Genomic DNA, 24530 nt, shown 5'->3' with positions numbered 1-24530 from the left:
CATTCTATGTTGCAACATACCTTTCCCACATATTGAATATACTGCTACAAAACCCTTCAGGATTCTCATGAAGATCTGATAATCTACCCACTTTAAAAATGACTCACAAGGACGAGTGCTCTTTTTCATCATAAAATCATTATCGATGACAGTACAATTACTGACCTGCGACACAGCAAAACAGACATGCAGAACAGGCAAGAGTTAAAGCACACAGAAGTACAGAAATAGCTTGCAATAAGCAGCGCTGTAAAACAAACTCCAGAAGTAACAGAAAAAAAACAAAAGGGACAAATTTCAAATAAACAAAAAGTAATTCTACCTGATAGGGAGCAAAAGTTCAATAATGCTGGGATCGCACTGACCACCGACTTGACAGATGCCCCCCTCCCCAGAGAGTAGTCAAGAGAAAGATCTCTCACCTAGGGTTCTGCTTCTTCCAAAGGGAGAAAGCCCACTGATCCATGTTCAGTAGTCAATATAATATGGCATCTCGCTGGGGCCTCCATGTTGTCAAAGTTCCTAAAGAAGTCACCAATACCAGGTAGAATTAAATCCATTAGTCACTAGTGACTATACCCTTTAACAGAAACCCAGACACACAGATCTGAATTACAGTCAATGGTAGCAAGTTCTGGTGTGTCACTGCCCATTGCTGTGTTTTATTAAGAGGCAAAAGAGGTGTGATTAATGTAAATAGGTGGGCTTGGTCAAAACATGGTTACAACATTTAAGGTATAAGAATACATACATTTTTGGCTACAAAAATAGTTTCAAACACTAGAACATCATCTTCGCAGAAACAACTATCATCTGCAGAGATATTATGCAACTTTAGACAATTAAAGGATAACTCCCCTACACTGACATTCTCCAGACCATCCAATATCATTTCTGAAATATATATCTTTGGACCGCCAGTCTGTCTACACAATTCTAAGAAAAGTACGTGATTGGAATTAACTCAAGGCCGGTTGGAGAAGGCCAGAATAGCATTCTGACTCTGCTAAAGGCAATAGTTTAACGAGAGGCCATCTGGACCAAACTACAGACCAACATATTAATTTCATTAACAGAGATGATGACAAAGGTTGGGTGGGCAACTTTTTTTGACTTTCTGTGGAGTTTCGAAACTGGTAGATGAGCCAGGTGTCTTTGCAGGTTGCAGTCCAGAGATGAGAGTTTAACAGAAGTCTGGGCCCAAGTGGTGGAGGTGTTACATCATCAGTGCAATCAGCTTCAGTGCATTCTTTAGTGTTGGAGTTTGGCAGGGAGATCTTTCTACAAGTGTCAGATGTAGCTCAACAAGGGCCGTATGTGGCTTTTTTTAGTTTGTTAGGAGTTCACTTGAAGCAAACAGTAAGAGAGAAGAATGAGAAATTCATTGAAATTTGTTATCTCTTACCTTTGGATTTCAGTTTGGATTGAGTAGTTGTGTGGCACCACTCTTTAGAGGGGGCAACAACTGAGTTGTACTGTTCTGATAGGGTACATTTTAACAACATTGCCTACGTATCTTAAATGTGGGGCTGTAGGACAATATTGAGAAGGTGTTGTGGTTGGTGGGGAGAAATGTCGACAAGAGTCATTGTGGTGGGTCAACGCCAACCTTTGGGGCCAAAGTGGAAGAAGAAGGAACCCTGAGGGCATGCTCATCTAAAGTTTGCTTGGTGAAGTATGAGGCTGACCTCTAAGTTTAATGGTAAGTTTTGATCTGTCTATAGGCTCAGTTAAATGGTTGTCATTATAGTTTATTCTTATATTCTGTTACTATTGTTAAGAAAACCCACCTAGGCTATTCTCACTCAACCACGTCTCCTTAGCCATTTCTTATTGGGTTGTGTGGTAAGGGATATGGTGCTAGGGTTATTTGTAAGGGGTCGTAGGAAGGATCCAATGGTTGGATGTTCTTAAGGACAGAAAGGGTATGTTAAAAGCAAAGGAAAGTCAGAGATGTTTACAGGATGAAAATGGCAAATTGGTTAAAAATGCTGCGCAAAAAAGTCCCAACTTTTAAATTCCTATTTTGTATCTGTTTTCTCAGAAAGTAAATGAAACATCAGCTGATCTTCCTTGTACTATTGGGTAATTAAAAGAATGCAGTTAATCTATAAACAGAGAGATGTTGAGGGAACACTTAGCTAACTTAAATGAATTCAAGTCTCCAGTTCTAAATGAATTACATCCTAGGATACGGAAGGTAGCAGCAGAGTTAATTCTGATCCCCTCGTAATAATCTTTGAAAATTACTGGAGAACAGAAGTTACAGAAGATTGGAGAAGGGCAAATGTTGTACCTATCACCAAAAAAAGAGAATAAGGTAGACCCAGAGAAACAACAGACCTGCGAGCCTGACCACTATACCAGGAAAGATCTTTGAAGAAATTATTATATAGCATGTATGCATGTGCTTTCTGGAAAAGGCAATGGCAAACTACCCTGCAAAAACAGTCTGCCAAGAAAATGTCACAATGTAACATCACCCTAGCAGTCAGTCACAACTCGGTGCTTGCACCAGGGGACTTTACCTTTTTATGTAAGTACTTGAATGAGAATCAAGTAATTAAACAGAGCCAGCATGGGTTTGTAACAAACAAGTCATATCTCATTTCCTTCTATGAGAGAATCACTCACTGGGTTGATCAGATAAATACATCAGATATAATATATCTTGACTATAGTAAAGCATTTGACAAAGGATCTCTTATCATCCTTACTTCAAAAATTACCAAATATGGGATTGACAAGGTAACTGTTAGGTGGATTCGCAACTGGCTGAGTGTACATACTCAAAGTGTGGTCATAAATGGCTGCACATCCAAGTGGAAGAGTGTATCAAGCGGGGCACCACAAGGCTCTGTCCTAGGCCCAGTGTTGTTCAACATTTTTATAAATGATCTGGAGAAGGGAATTAATGGGAAACTGATCACAGTTGCCGATGAAACAAAGCTAGGAGGAATAGCTAACACTTCAGAAGAGAGAGTATTCAAAATGATGTAGACGAGCATGAACAGTGGGCGGCAACTAACAGAGTGGTGTTTAACCTCTTAACGCTCCAGGATGTACATTTACATCCTGCAGCATCAAGGTATGTATGAAGAGAGATTGTGGGGTGACCTCTTTTCATACAGCATGAGGGTCAGTTGTTTATTACAGCTGACACCCATGGGCAATAGCTGCAATCAGCCGTAGGGCTGATCAGCGCTAATAACCCTTTAATGCCGCTGTCAATTCTGACAGCGGCACTTAAATCCGATGTTCGAGGGTCCTGTAGGGCCCCCCGCGATGAGTTCGCAGGAAGCCATGCAGGTGTCACGACAGCCGTGGGCCTTCTGAAAGGCCTCAGAGCTGTTTCTACAGACTGCCTCTCAAGCCATCCCTGTGGAGTGGTTTGATAGACTGCCTGTCAGATTGCAGTATGAGTTAATGCTGTAGCATTACATCATACTGCAGGAGCGATCACAGCATCGCTAATTGTGGTCCCCTTGGAGAGCTAAAAAAAAGTAAAAATAAAATCAATAAAGATATACTAATTGTAAAAACGTAATAAAAGTTTAAATCACCCTCTTTTTGCCATATGTATAATACAAAATATCACCATGTCCATAAAAGTCGGAACTATCAAAGTAGTGCATTATTTACCCTGCATGGTGAAAGTTGTCCGAAAAAAAAGGAATGCCAGAAATGCACTTTCCATTTCCTCCATTGCCTTTTGTATTTTTAATTTCAGGGTACCGTTCATCCTTTTTACTTTTCCACCACTTTGTGGATGGCAGGGTATGTGAAAGACATCGGATACACCCACAGCAGACATGATGTGTTGCATTATTTCACCTGTGAAGTGCGTACCTCTGTCTGTCTCAATCACTTCTGGTACACCGTAGTTGCAGATTATCTCGTTCATGAGTTTCTTTGTGGTTATCTGTCAGGTTGCCTTGGTACCAGGGTAGGCCTTGACCCAACCTGAGAAGACATTAACAACAACAAGCACATAGTCAAACTTCCCAACAGGTGGGAGCTGAATGTAGTCAATTTGCAATCTCCGAAATGGGTAGAGTGGTTTAGGCAAGTGTTTTTATAGCATCTTTACCTTCTGTCCAGGGTTGCTTATGGCACACATCATGCGGGATTGAACAAATGATCCAGCAGCTACAAAGAACTTAAGAGCCACCCATCTTTGTTCGAGTGTCAACATCATTGCTGCTTTTGTCTTTCCATGCGTCACCTGGGACATCATGGGATACAAGGATCGTGGTAGGCAAGTTCTGTTGACTGTTCACCATACACTGTCCTGTTCTGTTGCTCCCATCTTAGTCCATTTGTCCTTTTCTTCCTTGCTGGCTTGTAACTGAAAAAGTATTTAGCATGTAAATCTTCAAAATTTGTCTCTGACTTGTGCTGACATTATCTTCTTTTCCTCTTTTTTTCCCATGGCTTGAGGGCTGCTGCCTTTGCTGTGAAGTCTGCTAGGGCATTGCCTCTTGCTTCTCCAGTGTCGGCTTTGGTGTAAGCTTTCACCTTGAGGACTGCTACTTTGTCAGGTTAGAGTTAATTCTGATCCCCTCGTAATAATCTTTGAAAATTCCTGGAGAACAGAAGTTACAGAAGATTGGAGAAGGGCAAATGTTGTACCTATCACCAAAAAAAGAGAATAAGGTAGACCCAGGAAACAACAGACCTGTGAGCCTGACTAGTATACCAGGAAAGATCTTTGAAGAAATTATTATATAGCATGTATGCATGTGCTTTCTGGAAAAGGCAATGGCAAACTACCCTGCAAAAACAGTCTGCCAAGAAAATGTCACAATGTAACATAACCCTAGCAGTCAGTCACAACTCGGTGCTTGCACCAGGGGACTTTACCTTTTTATGTGAGTACTTGAATGAGAATCAAGTAATTAACCAGAGCCAGCATGGGTTTGTAACAAACAAGTCATATCTCATTTCCTTCTATGAGAGAATCACTCACTGGGTTGATCAGATAAATACATCAGATATAATATATCTTGACTACAGTAAAGCATTTGACAAAGGATCTCTTATCATCCTTATTTCAAAAATTACCAAATATGGGATTGACAAGGTAACTGTTAGGTGGATTCGCAACTGGCTGAGTGTACATACTCAAAGTGTGGTCATAAATGGCTGCACATTCAAGTGGAAGAGTGTATCAAGTGGGATACCACAAGGCTCTGTCCTAGGCCCAGTGTTGTTCAACATTTTTATAAATGATCTGGAGAAGGGAATTAATGGGAAACTGATCACAGTTGCCGATGAAACAAAGCTAGGAGGAATAGCTAACACTTCAGAAGAAAGAGTATTCAAAATGATGTAGACGAGCATAAACAGTGGGCGGCGACTAACAGAGTGGTGTTTAACCTCTTAACGCTCCAGGATGTACATTTACATCCTGCAGCGTCGAGGTATGTGTGAAGAGACATCGTTGGGTGACCTCTCTTCATACAGCGTGGGCGTCAGTTGTTTATTACAGCTGACACCCATGGGCAATAGCTGCAATCAGCCGTAGGGCTGATCAGCGCTAATAACCCTTTAATGCCGCTGTCAATTCTGACAGCTTTGACAGCGGCACTTAAATCCGATGTTCGGGGGTCCCGTAGGGTCCCCCCGCGATGAGATCGCAGGAAGCCATGCAGGTGTCACGACAGCTGTGGGCCTTCTGAAAGGCCTCAGAGCTGTTTCTACAGACTGCCTCTCAAGCCATCCCTGTGGAGTGGTTTGATAGACTGCCTGTCAGATTGCAGTATGAGTTAATGCTGTAGCATTACATCATACTGCAGGAGCGATCACAGCATCGCTAATTGTGGTCCCCTTGGAGAGCTAAAAAAAAGTAAAAATAAAATCAATAAAGATATACTAATTGTAAAAATGTAATAAAAGTTTAAATCACCCTCTTTTTGCCATATGTATAATACAAAATATCACCATGTCCATAAAAGTCGGAACTATCAAAGTAGTGCATTATTTACCCTGCATGGTGAAAGTTGTCCGAAAAAAAAGGAATGCCAGAAATGCACTTTCCATTTCCTCCATTGCCTTTTGTATTTTTAATTTCAGGGTACCGTTCATCCTTTCTACTTTTCCACCACTTTGTGGATGGCAGGGTATGTGAAAGACATCGGATACACCCACTGCAGACATGATGTGTTGCATTATTTCACCTGTGAAGTGCGTACCTCTGTCTGTCTCAATCACTTCTGGTACACCGTAGTTGCAGATTATCTCGTTCATGAGTTTCTTTGTGGTTATCTGTCAGGTTGCCTTGGTACCAGGGTAGGCCTTGACCCAACCTGAGAAGACATTAACAACAACAAGCACATAGTCAAACTTCCCAACAGGTGGGAGCTGAATGTAGTCAATTTGCAATCTCCGAAATGGGTAGAGTGGTTTAGGCAAGTGTTTTTATAGCACCTTTACCTTCTGTCCAGGGTTGCTTATGGCACACATCATGCGGGATTGAACAAATGATCCAGCAGCTACAAAGAACTTAAGAGCCACCCATCTTTGTTCGAGTGTCAACATCATTGCTGCTTTTGTCTTTCCATGCGTCACCTGGGACATCATGGGATACAAGGATCGTGGTAGGCAAGTTCTGTTGACTGTTCACCATACACTGTCCTGTTCTGTTGCTCCCATCTTAGTCCATTTGTCCTTTTCTTCCTTGCTGGCTTGTAACTGAAAAAGTATTTAGCATGTAAATCTTCAAAATTTGTCTCTGACTTGTGCTGACATTATCTTCTTTTCCTCTTTTTTTTCCATGGCTTGAGGGCGGCTGCCTTTGCTGTGAAGTCTGCTAGGGCATTGCCTCTTGCTTCTCCAGTGTCGGCTTTGGTGTAAGCTTTCACCTTGAGGACTGCTACTTTGTCAGGTTAGAGTTAATTCTGATCCCCTCGTAATAATCTTTGAAAATTCCTGGAGAACAGAAGTTACAGAAGATTGGAGAAGGGCAAATGTTGTACCTATCACCAAAAAAAGAGAATAAGGTAGACCCAGGAAACAACAGACCTGTGAGCCTGACCACTATACCAGGAAAGATCTTTGAAGAAATTATTATATAGCATGTATGCATGTGCTTTCTGGAAAAGGCAATGGCAAACTACCCTGCAAAAACAGTCTGCCAAGAAAATGTCACAATCTAACATAACCCTAGCAGTCAGTCACAACTCGGTGCTTGCACCAGGGGACTTTACCTTTTTATGTAAGTACTTGAATGAGAATCAAGTAATTAACCAGAGCCAGCATGGGTTTGTAACAAACAAGTCATATCTCATTTCCTTCTATGAGAGAATCACTCACTGGGTTGATCAGATAAATACATCAGATATAATATATCTTGACTACAGTAAAGCATTTGACAAAGGATCTCTTATCATCCTTATTTCAAAAATTACCAAATATGGGATTGACAAGGTAACTGTTAGGTGGATTCGCAACTGGCTGAGTGTACATACTCAAAGTGTGGTCATAAATGGCTGCACATTCAAGTGGAAGAGTGTATCAAGTGGGATACCACAAGGCTCTGTCCTAGGCCCAGTGTTGTTCAACATTTTTATAAATGATCTGGAGAAGGGAATTAATGGGAAACTGATCACAGTTGCCGATGAAGCAAAGCTAGGAGGAATAGCTAACACTTCAGAAGAAAGAGTATTCAAAATGATGTAGACGAGCATAAACAGTGGGCGGCGACTAACAGAGTGGTGTTTAACCTCTTAACGCTCCAGGATGTACATTTACATCCTGCAGCGTCGAGGTATGTGTGAAGAGACATCGTTGGGTGACCTCTCTTCATACAGCGTGGGCGTCAGTTGTTTATTACAGCTGACACCCATGGGCAATAGCTGCAATCAGCCGTAGGGCTGATCAGCGCTAATAACCCTTTAATGCCGCTGTCAATTCTGACAGCTTTGACAGCGGCACTTAAATCCGATGTTCGGGGGTCCCGTAGGGTCCCCCCGCGATGAGATCGCAGGAAGCCATGCAGGTGTCACGACAGCTGTGGGCCTTCTGAAAGGCCTCAGAGCTGTTTCTACAGACTGCCTCTCAAGCCATCCCTGTGGAGTGGTTTGATAGACTGCCTGTCAGATTGCAGTATGAGTTAATGCTGTAGCATTACATCATACTGCAGGAGCGATCACAGCATCGCTAATTGTGGTCCCCTTGGAGAGCTAAAAAAAAGTAAAAATAAAATCAATAAAGATATACTAATTGTAAAAACGTAATAAAAGTTTAAATCACCCTCTTTTTGCCATATGTATAATACAAAATATCACCATGTCCATAAAAGTCGGAACTATCAAAGTAGTGCATTATTTACCCTGCATGGTGAAAGTTGTCCGAAAAAAAAAGGAATGCCAGAAATGCACTTTCCATTTCCTCCATTGCCTTTTGTATTTTTAATTTCAGGGTACCGTTCATCCTTTCTACTTTTCCACCACTTTGTGGATGGCAGGGTATGTGAAAGACATCGGATACACCCACTGCAGACATGATGTGTTGCATTATTTCACCTGTGAAGTGCGTACCTCTGTCTGTCTCAATCACTTCTGGTACACCGTAGTTGCAGATTATCTCGTTCATGAGTTTCTTTGTGGTTATCTGTCAGGTTGCCTTGGTACCAGGGTAGGCCTTGACCCAACCTGAGAAGACATTAACAACAACAAGCACATAGTCAAACTTCCCAACAGGTGGGAGCTGAATGTAGTCAATTTGCAATCTCCGAAATGGGTAGAGTGGTTTAGGCAAGTGTTTTTATAGCACCTTTACCTTCTGTCCAGGGTTGCTTATGGCACACATCATGCGGGATTGAACAAATGATCCAGCAGCTACAAAGAACTTAAGAGCCACCCATCTTTGTTCGAGTGTCAACATCATTGCTGCTTTTGTCTTTCCATGCGTCACCTGGGACATCATGGGATACAAGGATCGTGGTAGGCAAGTTCTGTTGACTGTTCACCATACACTGTCCTGTTCTGTTGCTCCCATCTTAGTCCATTTGTCCTTTTCTTCCTTGCTGGCTTGTAACTGAAAAAGTATTTAGCATGTAAATCTTCAAAATTTGTCTCTGACTTGTGCTGACATTATCTTCTTTTCCTCTTTTTTTTCCATGGCTTGAGGGCGGCTGCCTTTGCTGTGAAGTCTCCTAGGGCATTGCCTCTTGCTTCTCCAGTGTCGGCTTTGGTGTAAGCTTTCACCTTGAGGACTGCTACTTTGTCAGGTTAGAGTTAATTCTGATCCCCTCGTAATAATCTTTGAAAATTCCTGGAGAACAGAAGTTACAGAAGATTGGAGAAGGGCAAATGTTGTACCTATCACCAAAAAAAGAGAATAAGGTAGACCCAGGAAACAACAGACCTGTGAGCCTGACCACTATACCAGGAAAGATCTTTGAAGAAATTATTATATAGCATGTATGCATGTGCTTTCTGGAAAAGGCAATGGCAAACTACCCTGCAAAAACAGTCTGCCAAGAAAATGTCACAATCTAACATAACCCTAGCAGTCAGTCACAACTCGGTGCTTGCACCAGGGGACTTTACCTTTTTATGTAAGTACTTGAATGAGAATCAAGTAATTAACCAGAGCCAGCATGGGTTTGTAACAAACAAGTCATATCTCATTTCCTTCTATGAGAGAATCACTCACTGGGTTGATCAGATAAATACATCAGATATAATATATCTTGACTACAGTAAAGCATTTGACAAAGGATCTCTTATCATCCTTATTTCAAAAATTACCAAATATGGGATTGACAAGGTAACTGTTAGGTGGATTCGCAACTGGCTGAGTGTACATACTCAAAGTGTGGTCATAAATGGCTGCACATTCAAGTGGAAGAGTGTATCAAGTGGGATACCACAAGGCTCTGTCCTAGGCCCAGTGTTGTTCAACATTTTTATAAATGATCTGGAGAAGGGAATTAATGGGAAACTGATCACAGTTGCCGATGAAACAAAGCTAGGAGGAATAGCTAACACTTCAGAAGAGAGAGTATTCAAAATGATGTAGACGAGCATGAACAGTGGGCGGCAACTAACAGAGTGGTGTTTAACCTCTTAACGCTCCAGGATGTACATTTACATCCTGCAGCATCGAGGTATGTGTGAAGAGAGATCGTGGGGTGACCTCTCTTCATACAGCGTGGGCGTCAGTTGTTTATTACAGCTGACACCCATGGGCAATAGCTGCAATCAGCCGTAGAGCTGATCAGCGCTAATAACCCTTTAATGCCGCTGTCAATTCTGACAGCTTTGACAGCAGCACTTAAATCCGATGTTCGGGGGTCCCGTAGGGCCCCCCCGCGATGAAATCGCAGGAAGCCATGCAGGTGTCACCACAGCCGTGGGCCTTCTGAAAGGCCTCAGAGCTGTTTCTACAGACTGCCTCTCAAGCCATCCCTGTGGAGTGGTTTGATAGACTGCCTGTCAGATTGCAGTATGAGTTAATGCTGTAGCATTACATCATACTGCAGGAGCGATCACAGCATCGCTAATTGTGGTCCCCTTGGAGAGCTAAAAAAAAGTAAAAATAAAATCAATAAAGATATACTAATTGTAAAAACGTAATAAAAGTTTAAATCACCCTCTTTTTGCTATATGTATAATACAAAATATCACCATGTCCATAAAAGTCGGAACTATCAAAGTAGTGCATTATTTACCCTGCATGGTGAAAGTTGTCCGAAAAAAAAAGGAATGCCAGAAATGCACTTTCCATTTCCTCCATTGCCTTTTGTATTTTTAATTTCAGAGTACCGTTCATCCTTTTTACTTTTCCACCACTTTGTGGATGGCAGGGTATGTGAAAGACATCGGATACACCCACTGCAGACATGATGTGTTGCATTATTTCACCTGTGAACTGTGTACCTCTGTTTGACTCAATCACTTCTGGTACACCGTAGTTGCAGATTATCTCGTTCATGAGTTTCTTTGTGGTTATCTGTCAGGTTGCCTTGGTACCAGGGTAGGCCTTGACCCAACCTGAGAAGACATTAACAACAACAAGCACATAGTCAAACTTCCCAACAGGTGGGAGCTGAATGTAGTCAATTTGCAATCTCCGAAATGGGTAGAGTGGTTTAGGCAAGTGTTTTTATAGCACCTTTACCTTCTATCCAGGGTTGCTTATGGCATGCATCATGCGGGATTGAACAAATGATCCAGCAGCTACAAAGAACTTAAGAGCCACCCATCTTTGTTCGAGTGTCAACATCATTGCTGCTTTTGTCTTTCCATGCGTCACCTGGGACATCATGGGATACAAGGATCGTGGTAGGCAAGTTCTGTTGACTGTTCACCATACACTGTCCTGTTCTGTTGCTCCCATCTTAGTCCATTTGTCCTTTTCTTCCTTGCTGGCTTGTAACTGAAAAAGTATTTAGCATGTAAATCTTCAAATTTTGTCTCTGACTTGTGCTGACATTATCTTCTTTTCCTCTTTTTTTTCCCATGGCTTGAGGGCTGCTGCCTTTGCTGTGAAGTCTGCTAGGGCATTGCCTCTTGCTTCTCCAGTGTCGGCTTTGGTGTAAGCTTTCACCTTGAGGACTGCTACTTTGTCAGGTTAGAGTTAATTCTGATCCCCTCGTAATAATCTTTGAAAATTCTTGGAGAACAGAAGTTACAGAAGATTGGAGAAGGGCAAATGTTGTACCTATCACCAAAAAAAGAGAATAAGGTAGACCCAGGAAACAACAGACCTGCGAGCCTGACCACTATACCAGGAAAGATCTTTGAAGAAATTATTATATAGCATGTATGCATGTGCTTTCTGGAAAAGGCAATGGCAAACTACCCTGCAAAAACAGTCTGCCAAGAAAATGTCACAATGTAACATCACCCTAGCAGTCAGTCACAACTCGGTGCTTGCACCAGGGGACTTTACGTTTTTATGTAAGTACTTGAATGAGAATCAAGTAATTAAAGGGGTTGTCCCGCGAAAGCAAGTGGGGTTATACACTTCTGTATGGCCATATTAATGCACTTTGTAATGTACATCGTGCATTAATTATGAGCCATACAGAAGTTATTCACTTACCTGTTCCGTTGCTAGCGTCCTCGTCTCCATGGTGCGGTCTAATTTCAGCGTCTAATCTCCCAAATAGACGCGCTTGCGCAGTCCAGTCTTCTCCCTTCTGAATGGGGCTGCTCGTACTGGAGAGCTGCTCCTCGTAGCTCCGCCCCGTCATGTGTGCCGATTCCAGCCAATCAGAAGGCTGGAATCCGCAATGGAACGTACAGAGCCCACGGTGCACCATGGGAGAAGACCTGCGGTCCACCGTGGGTGAAGATCCCGGCGGCCATCTTAGCAAGGTAAGTAAGAAGTCGCCGCAGCGCTGGGATTCGGGTAAGTACTATCCGTTGTTTTTTTTACCCCTGCATCGGGTTTGTCTCGCGCCGAACGGGGGGCCTATTGAAAAAAAAAAAAAACGTTTCGGCGCGGGACAACCCCTTTAACCAGAGCCAGCATGGGTTTGTAACAAACAAGTCATATCTCATTTCCTTCTATGAGAGAATCACTCACTGGGTTGATCAGATAAATACATCAGATATAATATATCTTGACTATAGTAAAGCATTTGACAAAGGATCTCTTATCATCCTTATTTCAAAAATTACCAAATATGGGATTGACAAGGTAACTGTTAGGTGGATTCGCAACTGGCTGAGTGTACATACTCAAAGTGTGGTCATAAATGGCTGCACATTCAAGTGGAAGAGTACCTCTGTCTGACTCAATCACTTCTGGTACACCGTAGTTGCAGATTATCTCGTTCATGAGTTTCTTTGTGGTTATCTGTCAGGTTGCCTTGGTACCAGGGTAGGCCTTGACCCAACCTGAGAAGACATTAACAACAACAAGCACATAGTCAAACTTCCCAACAGGTGGGAGCTGAATGTAGTCAATTTGCAATCTCCGAAATGGGTAGAGTGGTTTAGGCAAGTGTTTTTATAGCACCTTTACCTTCTGTCCAGGGTTGCTTATGGCATGCATCATGCGGGATTGAACAAATGATCCAGCAGCTACAAAGAACTTAAGAGCCACCCATCTTTGTTCGAGTGTCAACATCATTGCTGCTTTTGTCTTTCCATGCGTCACCTGGGACATCATGGGATACAAGGATCGTGGTAGGCAAGTTCTGTTGACTGTTCACCATACACTGTCCTGTTCTGTTGCTCCCATCTTAGTCCATTTGTCCTTTTCTTCCTTGCTGGCTTGTAACTAAAAAAGTATTTAGCATGTAAATCTTCAAATTTTGTCTCTGACTTGTGCTGACATTATCTTCTTTTCCTCTTTTTTTTCCATGGCATGAGGGCTGCTGCCTTTGCTGTGAAGTCTGCTAGGGTATTGCCTCTTGCTTCTCCAGTGTCGGCTTTGGTGTAAGCTTTCACCTTGAGGACTGCTACTTTGTCAGGTTAGAGTTAATTCTGATCCCCTCGTAATAATCTTTGAAAATTCCTGGAGAACAGAAGTTACAGAAGATTGGAGAAGGGCAAATGTTGTACCTATCACCAAAAAAAGAGAATAAGGTAGACCCAGGAAACAACAGACCTGTGAGCCTGACTAGTATACCAGGAAAGATCTTTGAAGAAATTATCATATAGCATGTATGCATGTGCTTTCTGGAAAAGGCAATGGCAAACTACCCTGCAAAAACAGTCTGCCAAGAAAATTTCACAAAGTAACATCACCCTAGCAGTCAGTCACAACTCGGTGCTTGCACCAGGGAACTTTACCTTTTTATGTAAGTACTTGAATGAGAATCAAGTAATTAACCAGAGCCAGCATGGGTTTGTAACAAACAAGTCATATCTCATTTCCTTCTATGAGAGAATCACTCACTGGGTTGATCAGATAAATACATCAGATATAATATATCTTGACTACAGTAAAACATTTGACAAAGGATCTCTTATCATCCTTATTTCAAAAATTACCAAATATGGGATTGATAATGTAACTGTTAGGTGGATTCGCAACTGGCTGAGTGTACATACTCAAAGTGTGGTCATAGATGGCTGCACATTCAAGTGGAAGAGTGTATCAAGTGGGATACCACAAGGCTCTGTCCTAGGCCCAGTGTTGTTCAACATTTTTATAAATGATCTGGAGAAGGGAATTAATGGGAAACTGATCACAGTTGCCGATGAAACAAAGCTAGGAGGAATAGCTAACACTTCAGAAGAGAGAGTATTCAAAATGATGTAGACGAGCATGAACAGTGGGCGGCGACTAACAGAGTGGTGTTTAACCTCTTAACGCTCCAGGATGTACATTTACATCCTGCAGCGTCGAGGTATGTGTGAAGAGACATCGTTGGGTGACCTCTCTTCATACAGCGTGGGCGTCAGTTATTTATTACAGCTGACACCCATGGGCAATAGCTGCAATCAGCCGTAGGGCTGATCAGCGCTAATAACCCTTTAATGCCGCTGTCAATTCTGAGAGCAGCACTTAAATCCGATGTCCGGGGGTCCCGTAGGGCCCACCGCGATGAGATCGCAGGAAGCCATGCAGGTGTCATGACAGCCGTGGGCCTTCTGAAAGGCCTCAGAGCTGTTTCTACAGACTGCCTCTCAAGCCATCCCTGTGGAGTGGTTTGATAGACTGCCTGTCAGATTGCAGTATGAGTTAATGCTGTAGCATTACATCATACTGCAGGAGCGATCACAGCATCGCTAATTGTGGTCCCCTTGGAGAGCTAAAAAAAAGTAAAAATAAGATCAATAAAGATATACTAATTGTAAAAACGTAATAAAAGTTTAAATCACCCTCTTTTTGCCATATGTATAATAAAAAATATCACCATGTCCATAAAAGTCGGAACTATCAAAGTAGTGCATTATTTACCCTGCATGCTGAAAGTTGTCCGGAAAAAAAGGAATGCCAGAAATGCACTTTCCATTTCCTCCATTGCCTTTTGTATTTTTAATTTCAGGGTACCGTTCATCCTTTTTACTTTTCCACCACTTTGCGGATGGCAGGGTATGTGAAAGACATCGGATACACCCACTGCAGACATGATGTGTTGCATTATTTCACCTGTGAAGTGTGTACCTCTGTCTGACTCAATCACTTCTGGTACACCGTAGTTGCAGATTATCTCGTTCATGAGTTTCTTTGTGGTTATCTGTCAGGTTGCCTTGGTACCAGGGTAGGCCTTGACCCAACCTGAGAAGACATTAACAACAACAAGCACATAGTCATACTTCCCAACAGGTGGGAGCTGAATGTAGTCAATTTGCAATCTCTGAAATGGGTAGAGTGGTTTAGGCAAGTGTTTTTATAGCACATTTACCTTCTGTCCAGGGTTGCTTATGGCACACATCATGCGGGATTGAACAAATGATCCAGCAGCTACAAAGAACTTAAAGGGGTTGTCCCGCGCCGAAACGGGTTTTTTTTTTTTTCAAACCCCCCCCCATTCGGCGTGAGACAACCCCGATGCAGGGGTTAAAAAAGATCACCGGACAGCGCTTACCTGAATCCCCGCGCTCCGGTGACTTCTTACTTACCCGGTGAAGATGGCCGCCGGCATCCTCTCCCTCCGTGGACCGCAGGGCTTCTGTGCGGTCCATTGCCGATTCCAGCCTCCTGATTGGCTGGAATCGGCACGTGACGGGGCGGAGCTACACGGAGTTACACGGAGCCCCATTGAGAAGATAAGAAGACCCGGACTGCGCAAGCACGTCTAATTTGGCCATTAGACGGCGAAAATTAGACGGCAACCATGGAGACGAGGATGCCAGCAACGGAGCAGGTAAGTGAAAAACTTTTTATAACTTCTGTATGGCTCATAATTAATGCACAATGTACATTACAAAGTGCATTAATATGGCCATACAGAAGTGTATAGACCCACTTGCTGCCGCGGGACAACCCCTTTAAGAGCCACCCATCTTTGTTCGAGTATCAACATTATTGCTGCTTTTGTCTTTCCATGCGTCACCTGGGACATCATGGGATACAAGGATCGTGGTAGGCAAGTTCTGTTGACTGTTCACCATACACTGTCCTGTTCTGTTGCTCCCATCTTAGTCCATTTGTCCTTTTCTTCCTTGCTGGCTTGTAACTGAAAAAGTATTTAGCATGTAAATCTTCAAATTTTGTCTCTGACTTGTGCAGACATTATCTTCTTTTCCTTTTTTTTCCATGGCTTGAGGGCTACTGCCTTTGCTGCGAAGTCTGCTAGGGCATTGCCTCTTGCTTCTCCAGTGTCGGCTTTGGTGTGAGCTTTCACCTTGAGGACTGCTACTTTGTCAGGTAGGAGTAGGGCCTCCATGAGACTCTGCACTGCTGCACCATTCTTAATTGGTTGTCCAGCTGAGGTAAGAATCTGTCTGGCCTTCCATACTAGGCCATAACCAGTAGCTATGCCAAATGCATACTGGGAATCAGTATAAATGTTTGCCGACTTACCTGCTACCACTCTAAATTCTTCAGTGAGGGCTTTCAGTGCCACTTCTTGTGCTGAGAGATGCAGAGACAGTGCTTCTGCTTTTAGGACACCATGTTGTGTGACCACTGCATATCTAGTGTGAAATTGTCCATCCTCACCTTGGTACCTGGAACCATTTGCAAAAAGGTTTGTAAATGTGCATTGTCAAGGGAGGGTTCAGTAACTATTTCAAAACCTGCAGTTTCTTGTTGCATTAATCATGTTGATGTACTGTTCAAATAGATCAGAATTATGTTGCAAAGAATTTTAAAATAGCTGATCTGCATTACCTAGATCACCTAGATCTTCTTCTTCCCCATTTGAACCTGTATACTCAACTGCAAGAGGAGTAGCCGGGTTCAACGTAGTGCAACACTGGAAAGGAAGTTAGGGGGCATAACAAGGGGCATAAGAACCTGATTTAATGTGCCAAAGACAAATGTTTAGGTTGGACTATAGTAGAGATGATTAGTTAGCGTAAAATGTCTATTGATTTGTATAAACTAGATGTATTACACAGCTGTAGTGATTTAACTCTGTAGAGGCTTATGGCTGCATAATTTCATTATGGCAGTTGCTGGACCATGGCATGGTGAAAGATGTGTTCTATAAAGTTAGCCTAATGTAAAGCTCTTCTCCAGCCTCTAAGAGTTAAAGTCACATTCCTATACTGTATTACTTGTATCCATTTTGGGCATTTTCCCCAGCCCTCCCCCACCCTTAACTTCTGAAACAAAGGAACTACTTTTGCCTGATCACATGCTGAGGGGCAAAGGTTGGCTCATACACTGGACTTGAGAGAGAGGTGGGGAGGGGGGCAAGGAATTCCATATGGCCCAATTAATGAGAATCCTATATGTTACTGATGTAATCTGTTATATACCCATAAGGGGCAGGTATTACGTGTTTCAATAAATTGAAGATCTCGAGCATTGTACGCCCAGATCCAATTTAGACCTGAGACGTAGAACTTGTGTCTGACTTGATTGTTATAAGGCATGCACATGACATACTATACAATTAGGAAGCTACAGAATACCCTGAAACCTGCTGGAGAAAAACATAATCCAGTTCATTTGGAGTCCCTGGGTGGGCGAGTAGATTTGTGAACAGTCGGAGTCTGGAAAATACAGAGATCGGCAGATAACATGCAGAACTCAGGGGCCTGAAAATCGACAGAACACGGTAAGATTGTTTTACGTTAATCTACCTGTGTGAGCTGACTTCTAACTGTTAATCTGCCTATATCTAATTCAGATTGCAGACCGTACACTGAAAGACAGGTAATGTAGTTCTGTCTACTCGAGATTACCACCGTGTAACCTGTCTAGGGGTATTCTGTATGCTGTGAATGTTGTGTTTGAGACGGTTAAAGATTGTGTACACAAGGCCAAGAGACAGATTCTGTGAGGGTTAACTTTTTTGTGTAGAAGGGCGGACTTGAGCGTATAGTGTGTGTTCCTATACGCTTTGAGGGCGCACTCTCCTACGTAATAGAGCACGGTTTGCTCTAAGACACTTGGAGAGCGAGGCCAGGAAAATTTAAAATAGGCGTATTCACTTGTATGATTAAGCATAGTATATGCTCTCATACGTAAGGAAGGATACGCAGGGATTAAAATAGGCATATTTACTTGTATGATTGAGCATGTTATGTTCTCATATGTGGAAAGGGATACGCGGGGATTATAGCCATGTTGTGTGATGGCTGGATACTCCAGATACTGTTGAGGTCTTGGTCACTGAATATAATCGTTAGTCTTTGTGTATAGTCAAATTTCTTGTTTAAAGGATGTGCAGTGTTTGTTACTGGGGATTTTACTTATAGAGAGTGGGCTGTTGCACAGATAGTGTGAGATGTATACCTTAAGCCACTGAGAGTATTTTGCAGTAAACCCATCTGTTCCTTTTGTTTTGTGTTATAGAGTTAATGTGCATTGTGATTTGCGAGTTAAGGAGTTAACCCCTTAGTGACAGGGCTATAGTAAAACTACGTCCTGCTGTGGCAGGACGTGTATGGAGGGAGGTAGTGGCCCTATCTCTCTCCATACACCGTGGGCGTCAGCTGTTTATTACAGCTGACACCCGCGGGCAATAGCCACGCTCGGCCGTTCGGCCGAACGTGGCTATTAACCCTTTAAATGCCGCTGTCAATTCTGACAACGGCATTTAAATCCCCCGTGCAGGTGTCATAGCAGCCGGGGGCCTAATGAATAGCCCCAGGGCTGCCTTAACAGACTGCCTATCAAAAAGCAGTATGACGTAATGTTATAAAAGTTTAAATCACCCCCCTTTTGCCATATCTATTATTTAAAAAATCTACATCATAAAATAAAAATATGTATTTGATATCGCCGTGTCCGTAAAAGTCCGATCTATAAAAGTAGTGCATTATTTTTCCTGCAAGGGGAACGTCGTCCGAAAAAAAAAATAAAGAACGCCAGAAATACAGTTTTTTAGTTACCCTGTCTTCCAGAAAATACGCAATAAAAAGCGATCAAAAAATCGTATGTATTCCAAATTGATACTATCGGAAACTATAGGACATCCCGCAAAAAATGAGCCCTTGCTCAACTATGTCCATGAAAAAATAAAAAAGGTATTGCGAGCACAAAATGACCGCAGAAAATAATTGAAAAAAATTAAATATCTTAAAAAAAAAATACAAGTACTACAGCAAAAAAAATACTATATAAGTTTGGTATCGTAGTAATCATACTGACACATAGAATAAAAATATCAGATCATTTTTGTTGCAGTTTGTGCGCCGTAGAAACAGGACGCAACGAAAAATGGTGGAATGTTGTTTTTTTCCATTTCTCTCCGCTTAGAATTTTTAAAAAGTTTTTCAGTAAATTATATGGTACAATAAATAGTGCCATTGAAAAATACAACTCATCTCACAAAAAACAAGCACACATACAGCTACGTCGATGGATAAATAAAGGAGCTACGATTTTTTAAAAGGGAGTAGGAAAAAACAAAAATGGAAAAAAGCAAAAAAGCTCCGTCACTAAGGGGTTAAAGGAGATTCTACTGGGAGGATTTGAGAAAGGTGGAATCTAGTAAAGCAGTTTTACTGTGTCCAGAAATTTCAAATAGGATAGAATGAGCAGGCAGACTAGAATACAGCATAGATCTAGGTTGTCCAGAGAATGGGGAACAAAGGAAGCAAAGATAAGGGGCATAGAGCATGTAATTTAGTTGCTGAAAGAAAGGAATGTTGGGAAATGAGAATAATGGACGGGGGTTGGGTTATAGGCAAATAAGCAGGGCGGCCCTGGCAGACAGAAAGGTGCTTCAGATTGCTAAGATGAGGTATAATGTAGAAACGGGATGCATGAGCAGAATTGGGTGGGGTAGGAGGTGAGAGGGTAGAGGGGGTTGTGTATTGCCTGTATCATAAACATGGCGGCCATCTTGTTGCACTCGGGAGGCCTACATTCCCCAATGCCACTGTATCCAGTGCTAACATCATAATTGTCTGAAGTAAGGTCCTGTTTGACCACTCCAAAATGTGGCCACCTTGGATATGTGATAAGTTCAGGGAAATAAACCTTTGTTTTTTGCGAAGATGCAGGTTAGAACATAGTAGATGACTAAGCTGGTTTATAGTGTATAGAAGGTTGGAGTTGATGCACGGAGGACAGAGGCCAGGGACTCATGAGCAGGGGCTGCCCTCTCATGGTGTGTTCCCAGGGGCTCTGCTTTCCGCTGCCTGCTTCTCCAGTGGATGTTCAGACACATGATATTAAGGAAGGCTCCTACAGATGGAATAATTTCCCTACAGTCACCCAGCAAACTTTTTCACGCAATTTGCCAAAGTAGTCTGGGTTTTGTGTGAGAAAGAGGGACTTGATTGCTCAGAGTAGGATGTCAATTTATCCACATTTTTTAGTTTTTTTCCTTTTGTCTTTGTATATTTTAGTGTCAGTCTCCACTGAAGCTATAATTTTATTCAGACAGGATAGTCAAAGTTAAACGGTGCAATTCCCTGAATACCATTTCGACTGGGTGGCTGTTAATTTTGCTTGTGTTGCGCTCCGTTGTGTTAGAAATGCGAAATGCGACAAAAAAAAATCAAAAGGATATTTTCCCTCAGATTTTGCTGCATACAATGTCACCTTGACCTACAAAGTGCTTGTTTTTGTGCCTCTTGGTTTCCTTTTTCAAAATTGTACTATTTTAAACCCGACTACTTCTTTTTCAATTGAGTATCCCGGTTCAAAAGGGGGGGAGGCATACGTGATCTAGGTCATAGGTGATCTAGGTTTTGTAGATCAGCTATTGGGTTTTTTTTAAACAAAAAGGAAATAAATATTTTTTTTTTGCTACAAGATTCTGATCCATGTGAAATAGAACATCAACATGATTATTTAGTACTGATGCAGCAAGAAACTAGGTGTGCAAACAGTTACTGGAACCCCCTGTTGATAATGCATATTTGGAGCTTTTTGCAGATGGTACCAGGGTGAAGATTGACGACTCTGCACCGGATATGCAGTAGTTACACAACAAGATGTCCTAGAAGCAGAAGCTCTGCCTCCGCATGTCTCAGCACAAGAAGTGGAACTGAAGGCCCTCACTGAGGTGTGTAGAGTGGTGAAAAGTAAGACTGCAACCATTTACACTGACTCCTGGTATGCATTTGGCATAGCCCATGATTACGGCCCAATATGGAAGGCCAGACAGTTTCTTACCTCAGCAGGACAACTAATTAAGAATGGTGCAGCAGTGCAGAGTCTCATGGAGGCCCTACTACTACCTGTCAGTGGAAAGTTCACACCGATTCCTACACTGGAGAAGCAAGAGGCAACGCCCTCACCGACAGCACAGCAAAGGCAGCGGCCCACAAGCCGTGGAAGAAAGAAGAATAGATACTGACAGCATGAGTCAGAAGCAAAAGCTTGGACATTGACAAAATTTGGACTTTGATATGCTAAGGACTTTACAGTTACAAGCCAGCAAGGAAGGAAAGGATAAATGGACTAAAAATGGGAGCAGCAGAAACAGGACAGCGTATGGTGAACAGTCAACAGTACTTGCCTACCACAGTTCCTGTAACCCATGATGGCCCAGCTGACGCACGGAAAGACGCACCTAGTAAAGCAGCAATTACGTCGACACTTGAACGAAGACGGGTGACTCCTAGGTTCTCTGTAGCTGCTGCATCATTTGTCCAGTTTAGCATGATCTATGCCATTGGTGAGTCAGGACAGAAGGGAAAAGGTGCCCAAAAGACACTTGCCTAGACCACTCTACCCATTTCAGGGATTGTAAATTGACTACATTCAGCCCCACCTGTTGGGAAGTATGAATATGTGCTTGTTGTTGTTGATGTCTTTTCAGGTTGGAGGCCTACCCTGTTACCAAGGCAAATGAGTAGGTAACTGCAAAGAAGCTCATGAACGAGGTAAACTGCAAATATGGGGTACCAGAAGTGATTGAGTCAGACAGAGGTACAAACTTTGCAGGTGAATGCAACACGTCATGTCTGCTTTGGGTGTATCCCAGGCCTTTTACACACTCTACCACCCATAGAGTAGTGGAAAGGTGGAGAGACGTAGTGACACGCTAAAAAGCAAGATACTTAAAATGACGCCAGGAATGGGGCTACCTTGGAAAGACTGTCATCCAATAGCCCTATTCAGTGTTAGATATGAACCCAGGGGGGATCATGCATTATCTCCCTACGAGATTGTTTGGGTTAGCCCCAAGGCTAGGTTGCTACTATCCCCAGTAGTTACAATTACAATCTGATGTGTTGACTAAGTATGTGATTTCCCTTGTTAAGCACTAACCAAAGCCTATGCACAGGTGTTCTCTTCCAGACTCAGAGTCAGACACTGGGACACATATATTGCAGCCTGGGGATTGGGTGTGTGTCAAGAAGTTCCTCAGGAAGCACCCTCTTGAGGCTCGATTTGATGGTCCCTACCAGGTGCTTCTGACTACTGCCACAGCTATGAAACTAGCCGAAAGACTTACATGGATCCACACTTCACACTGTAAGAAAGCCTCAGATCCAGGAGACCAGTCATAGTCATGCTGTGGACATTACTCTGGTTGGGGCTAGAGAGAGAGGAGGGTGGCAAGTGGAATCCTTAGTCAGGAGAATATGAGGGTATGGTTACCTGCTGGTATAACTCGTCCAACACTGAAATAGCCGCATATTCCTTCGACTATTGTACTGTGGTCCCGTGTCTAGGTGCAAAATCCCACCGCGGGCCAGATTTAGCTCAGTCCAGCTGGTTATATGACTTATATACCCGGGGAATACAATGTGTTTGCGCCACTGATAATGCTGGGGAGAAGACTGCCGGTATTGGGGATCAGTGGGATGGAACACATGAACAGACTGGTCCTATAAACCGCGAAGTGCCTTAAATAAGAAAGATAAGAGCGGGAAATCCCTAATTAGCCATATGACCCTCCTTAAGAATAATAAGGACAGTGGGAATTGGAAGGCTGAACTTAGTATGTTGCTTGGTTTTAATATGGTTCTTACACTAACCATTGAAAATCCAAGCCCGGGGGACGAGGCGACTTACTGTTTGGGGGCATACCGGTACGAGAGGACAGATCCCTTAGGGAAGTTTGAAATAAGGGATATGGTAGATGCTCCCGAATGGAAGCCTTCACCTAGTCCTGTGCCCATAATTAACCCCCTAAGCCCTAAAATAAAGACTTTGAAGAACATGATGATCATAGCCGACCCTACCTTTGAGGACACCTTGACAGTAGAGACTGGCTACTCTGACCAGAATCTCTGGTTGGAGTGATTGAGGTACAAAGCTAACAAGATCAACAATTCTAACTGTTACGTGTGTGGTAGTGTCCGACCACACTCGGGGACAGTCCCCATAAATCTCCCTGTAGATGCTGAAGAGTGTTTCCTTAATCTCTTCACTAACACTTCCTACTAATAACACTACATGTAAGAAGTGGAAAAAGGAATAACTACTTAAGTGTCTTGCCCTGGAGAGAGTATTACTAACTACACCTGCTATGCAAACAGGCAGGGTGGAGGGAGATTTTTGGGGAACTCACCAACGGGCATTGCTCCTCCTACAATACATTAGGAGGGGAATGGACGCAGAACCAGGTCCAGTCCTTAGGAGACGTTTACTGGCTTTGTGGGAACATGAGGTGGAAGACCCGCCTGGAAGGTAATTGGACAGGGGAGTGTGCCTTAGAAAAGCCCTTATGCTCCTCCACATCCAGTCAGACAGCATTGAGGATAATGAGGTTACCCTCAATAGTTACCTTATCTCGATCCAACTCTGTCTGTGCTCTGTGGTTTTCCTGTCATGTTGGTCTATCCTTGTCCTCTGCATAGGTACGGCGGTTACTTCCAGTCTTGTCACTAGGCAGCGTAGGGTCAGTGTTGGCGGCCTGGACCTGTCCACCTTTAGGGCTATCTCCAGGAAGAGAAATTGGTGTGGGTGAAGGTCAGGGAGTCCCATGTCATGCATACCTGTGCGCACTACTAGTATTGTAACATTACACTAGAGCGAGGAGAGAGGCTCCTGGTGGTAGTTTTGATCTACACGTGTACATTGACGTCATAGGACAGCCAAGGGGGGTACCTGATGAGTTTTAAAATTAGAGACCAAGTTAAAGCTGGATTCGAGTCCATTTTTCTAATCATTATGGTAAATAAAATGTTGACTGGATTACTTATATTTATTATAGTCAGCAGTGGTTTATAAATTATACTAGAGATGCCTTATAGGGACTAGTCGACCAATAGGAACTACCTTGACTATGACTTTTCAAAATAGAATGGCCTTAGATATGATTTTAGCTGAAAAGGGGGGTGTCTGTAAGATGATAGGGGAGACTTGTTGTACCTACATCCCAGACAACACGCGACCCACAGGTAAAGACACAGTTGCCATTAAGAAGCTGACCGCACTAACTAAAAAAGCTAATCCTTGGGACCAGTACTTTCCATGGATGAGCGGGTAGCAAAGGATCCTGGCTCAGATAGATGTTGCTGTTGTATGTGCACTGATTATCTTTTCCGTTCTAGTCTGCTGTGTTATCCCATGTCAGAGAGACCTGTGAAACT

The 24530-nt window shown here is 42.8% G+C and overlaps 1 gene segment (V, D, J or C); it reads right to left on the bottom strand.

Annotated features, from left to right (window-relative positions):
- LOC136628917 (Ig mu chain C region-like) overlaps nucleotides 1-16300 on the bottom strand; it is a 392658-nt gene extending 376358 nt beyond the window's left edge. Inside the window, 10 exon segments of the C gene segment in view lie at nucleotides 21-165; nucleotides 752-813; nucleotides 3869-3963; nucleotides 6225-6308; nucleotides 8571-8654; nucleotides 10917-11000; nucleotides 12771-12854; nucleotides 15106-15189; nucleotides 16023-16090; nucleotides 16136-16300. Of these exon segments, the coding sequence occupies nucleotides 21-165; nucleotides 752-813; nucleotides 3869-3963; nucleotides 6225-6308; nucleotides 8571-8654; nucleotides 10917-11000; nucleotides 12771-12854; nucleotides 15106-15189; nucleotides 16023-16090; nucleotides 16136-16300 (955 nt within the window).
- Between the last annotated feature and the right edge of the window lie 8230 nt (nucleotides 16301-24530).

The sequence above is a fragment of the Eleutherodactylus coqui genome, chromosome 5 (genome assembly GCF_035609145.1).
Source record: "Eleutherodactylus coqui strain aEleCoq1 chromosome 5, aEleCoq1.hap1, whole genome shotgun sequence".
Taxonomy (NCBI): domain Eukaryota; kingdom Metazoa; phylum Chordata; class Amphibia; order Anura; family Eleutherodactylidae; genus Eleutherodactylus; species Eleutherodactylus coqui.
Note: the sequence above shows the minus strand (reverse complement) of the source record. Positions and strands in the feature narration are given on the sequence as shown.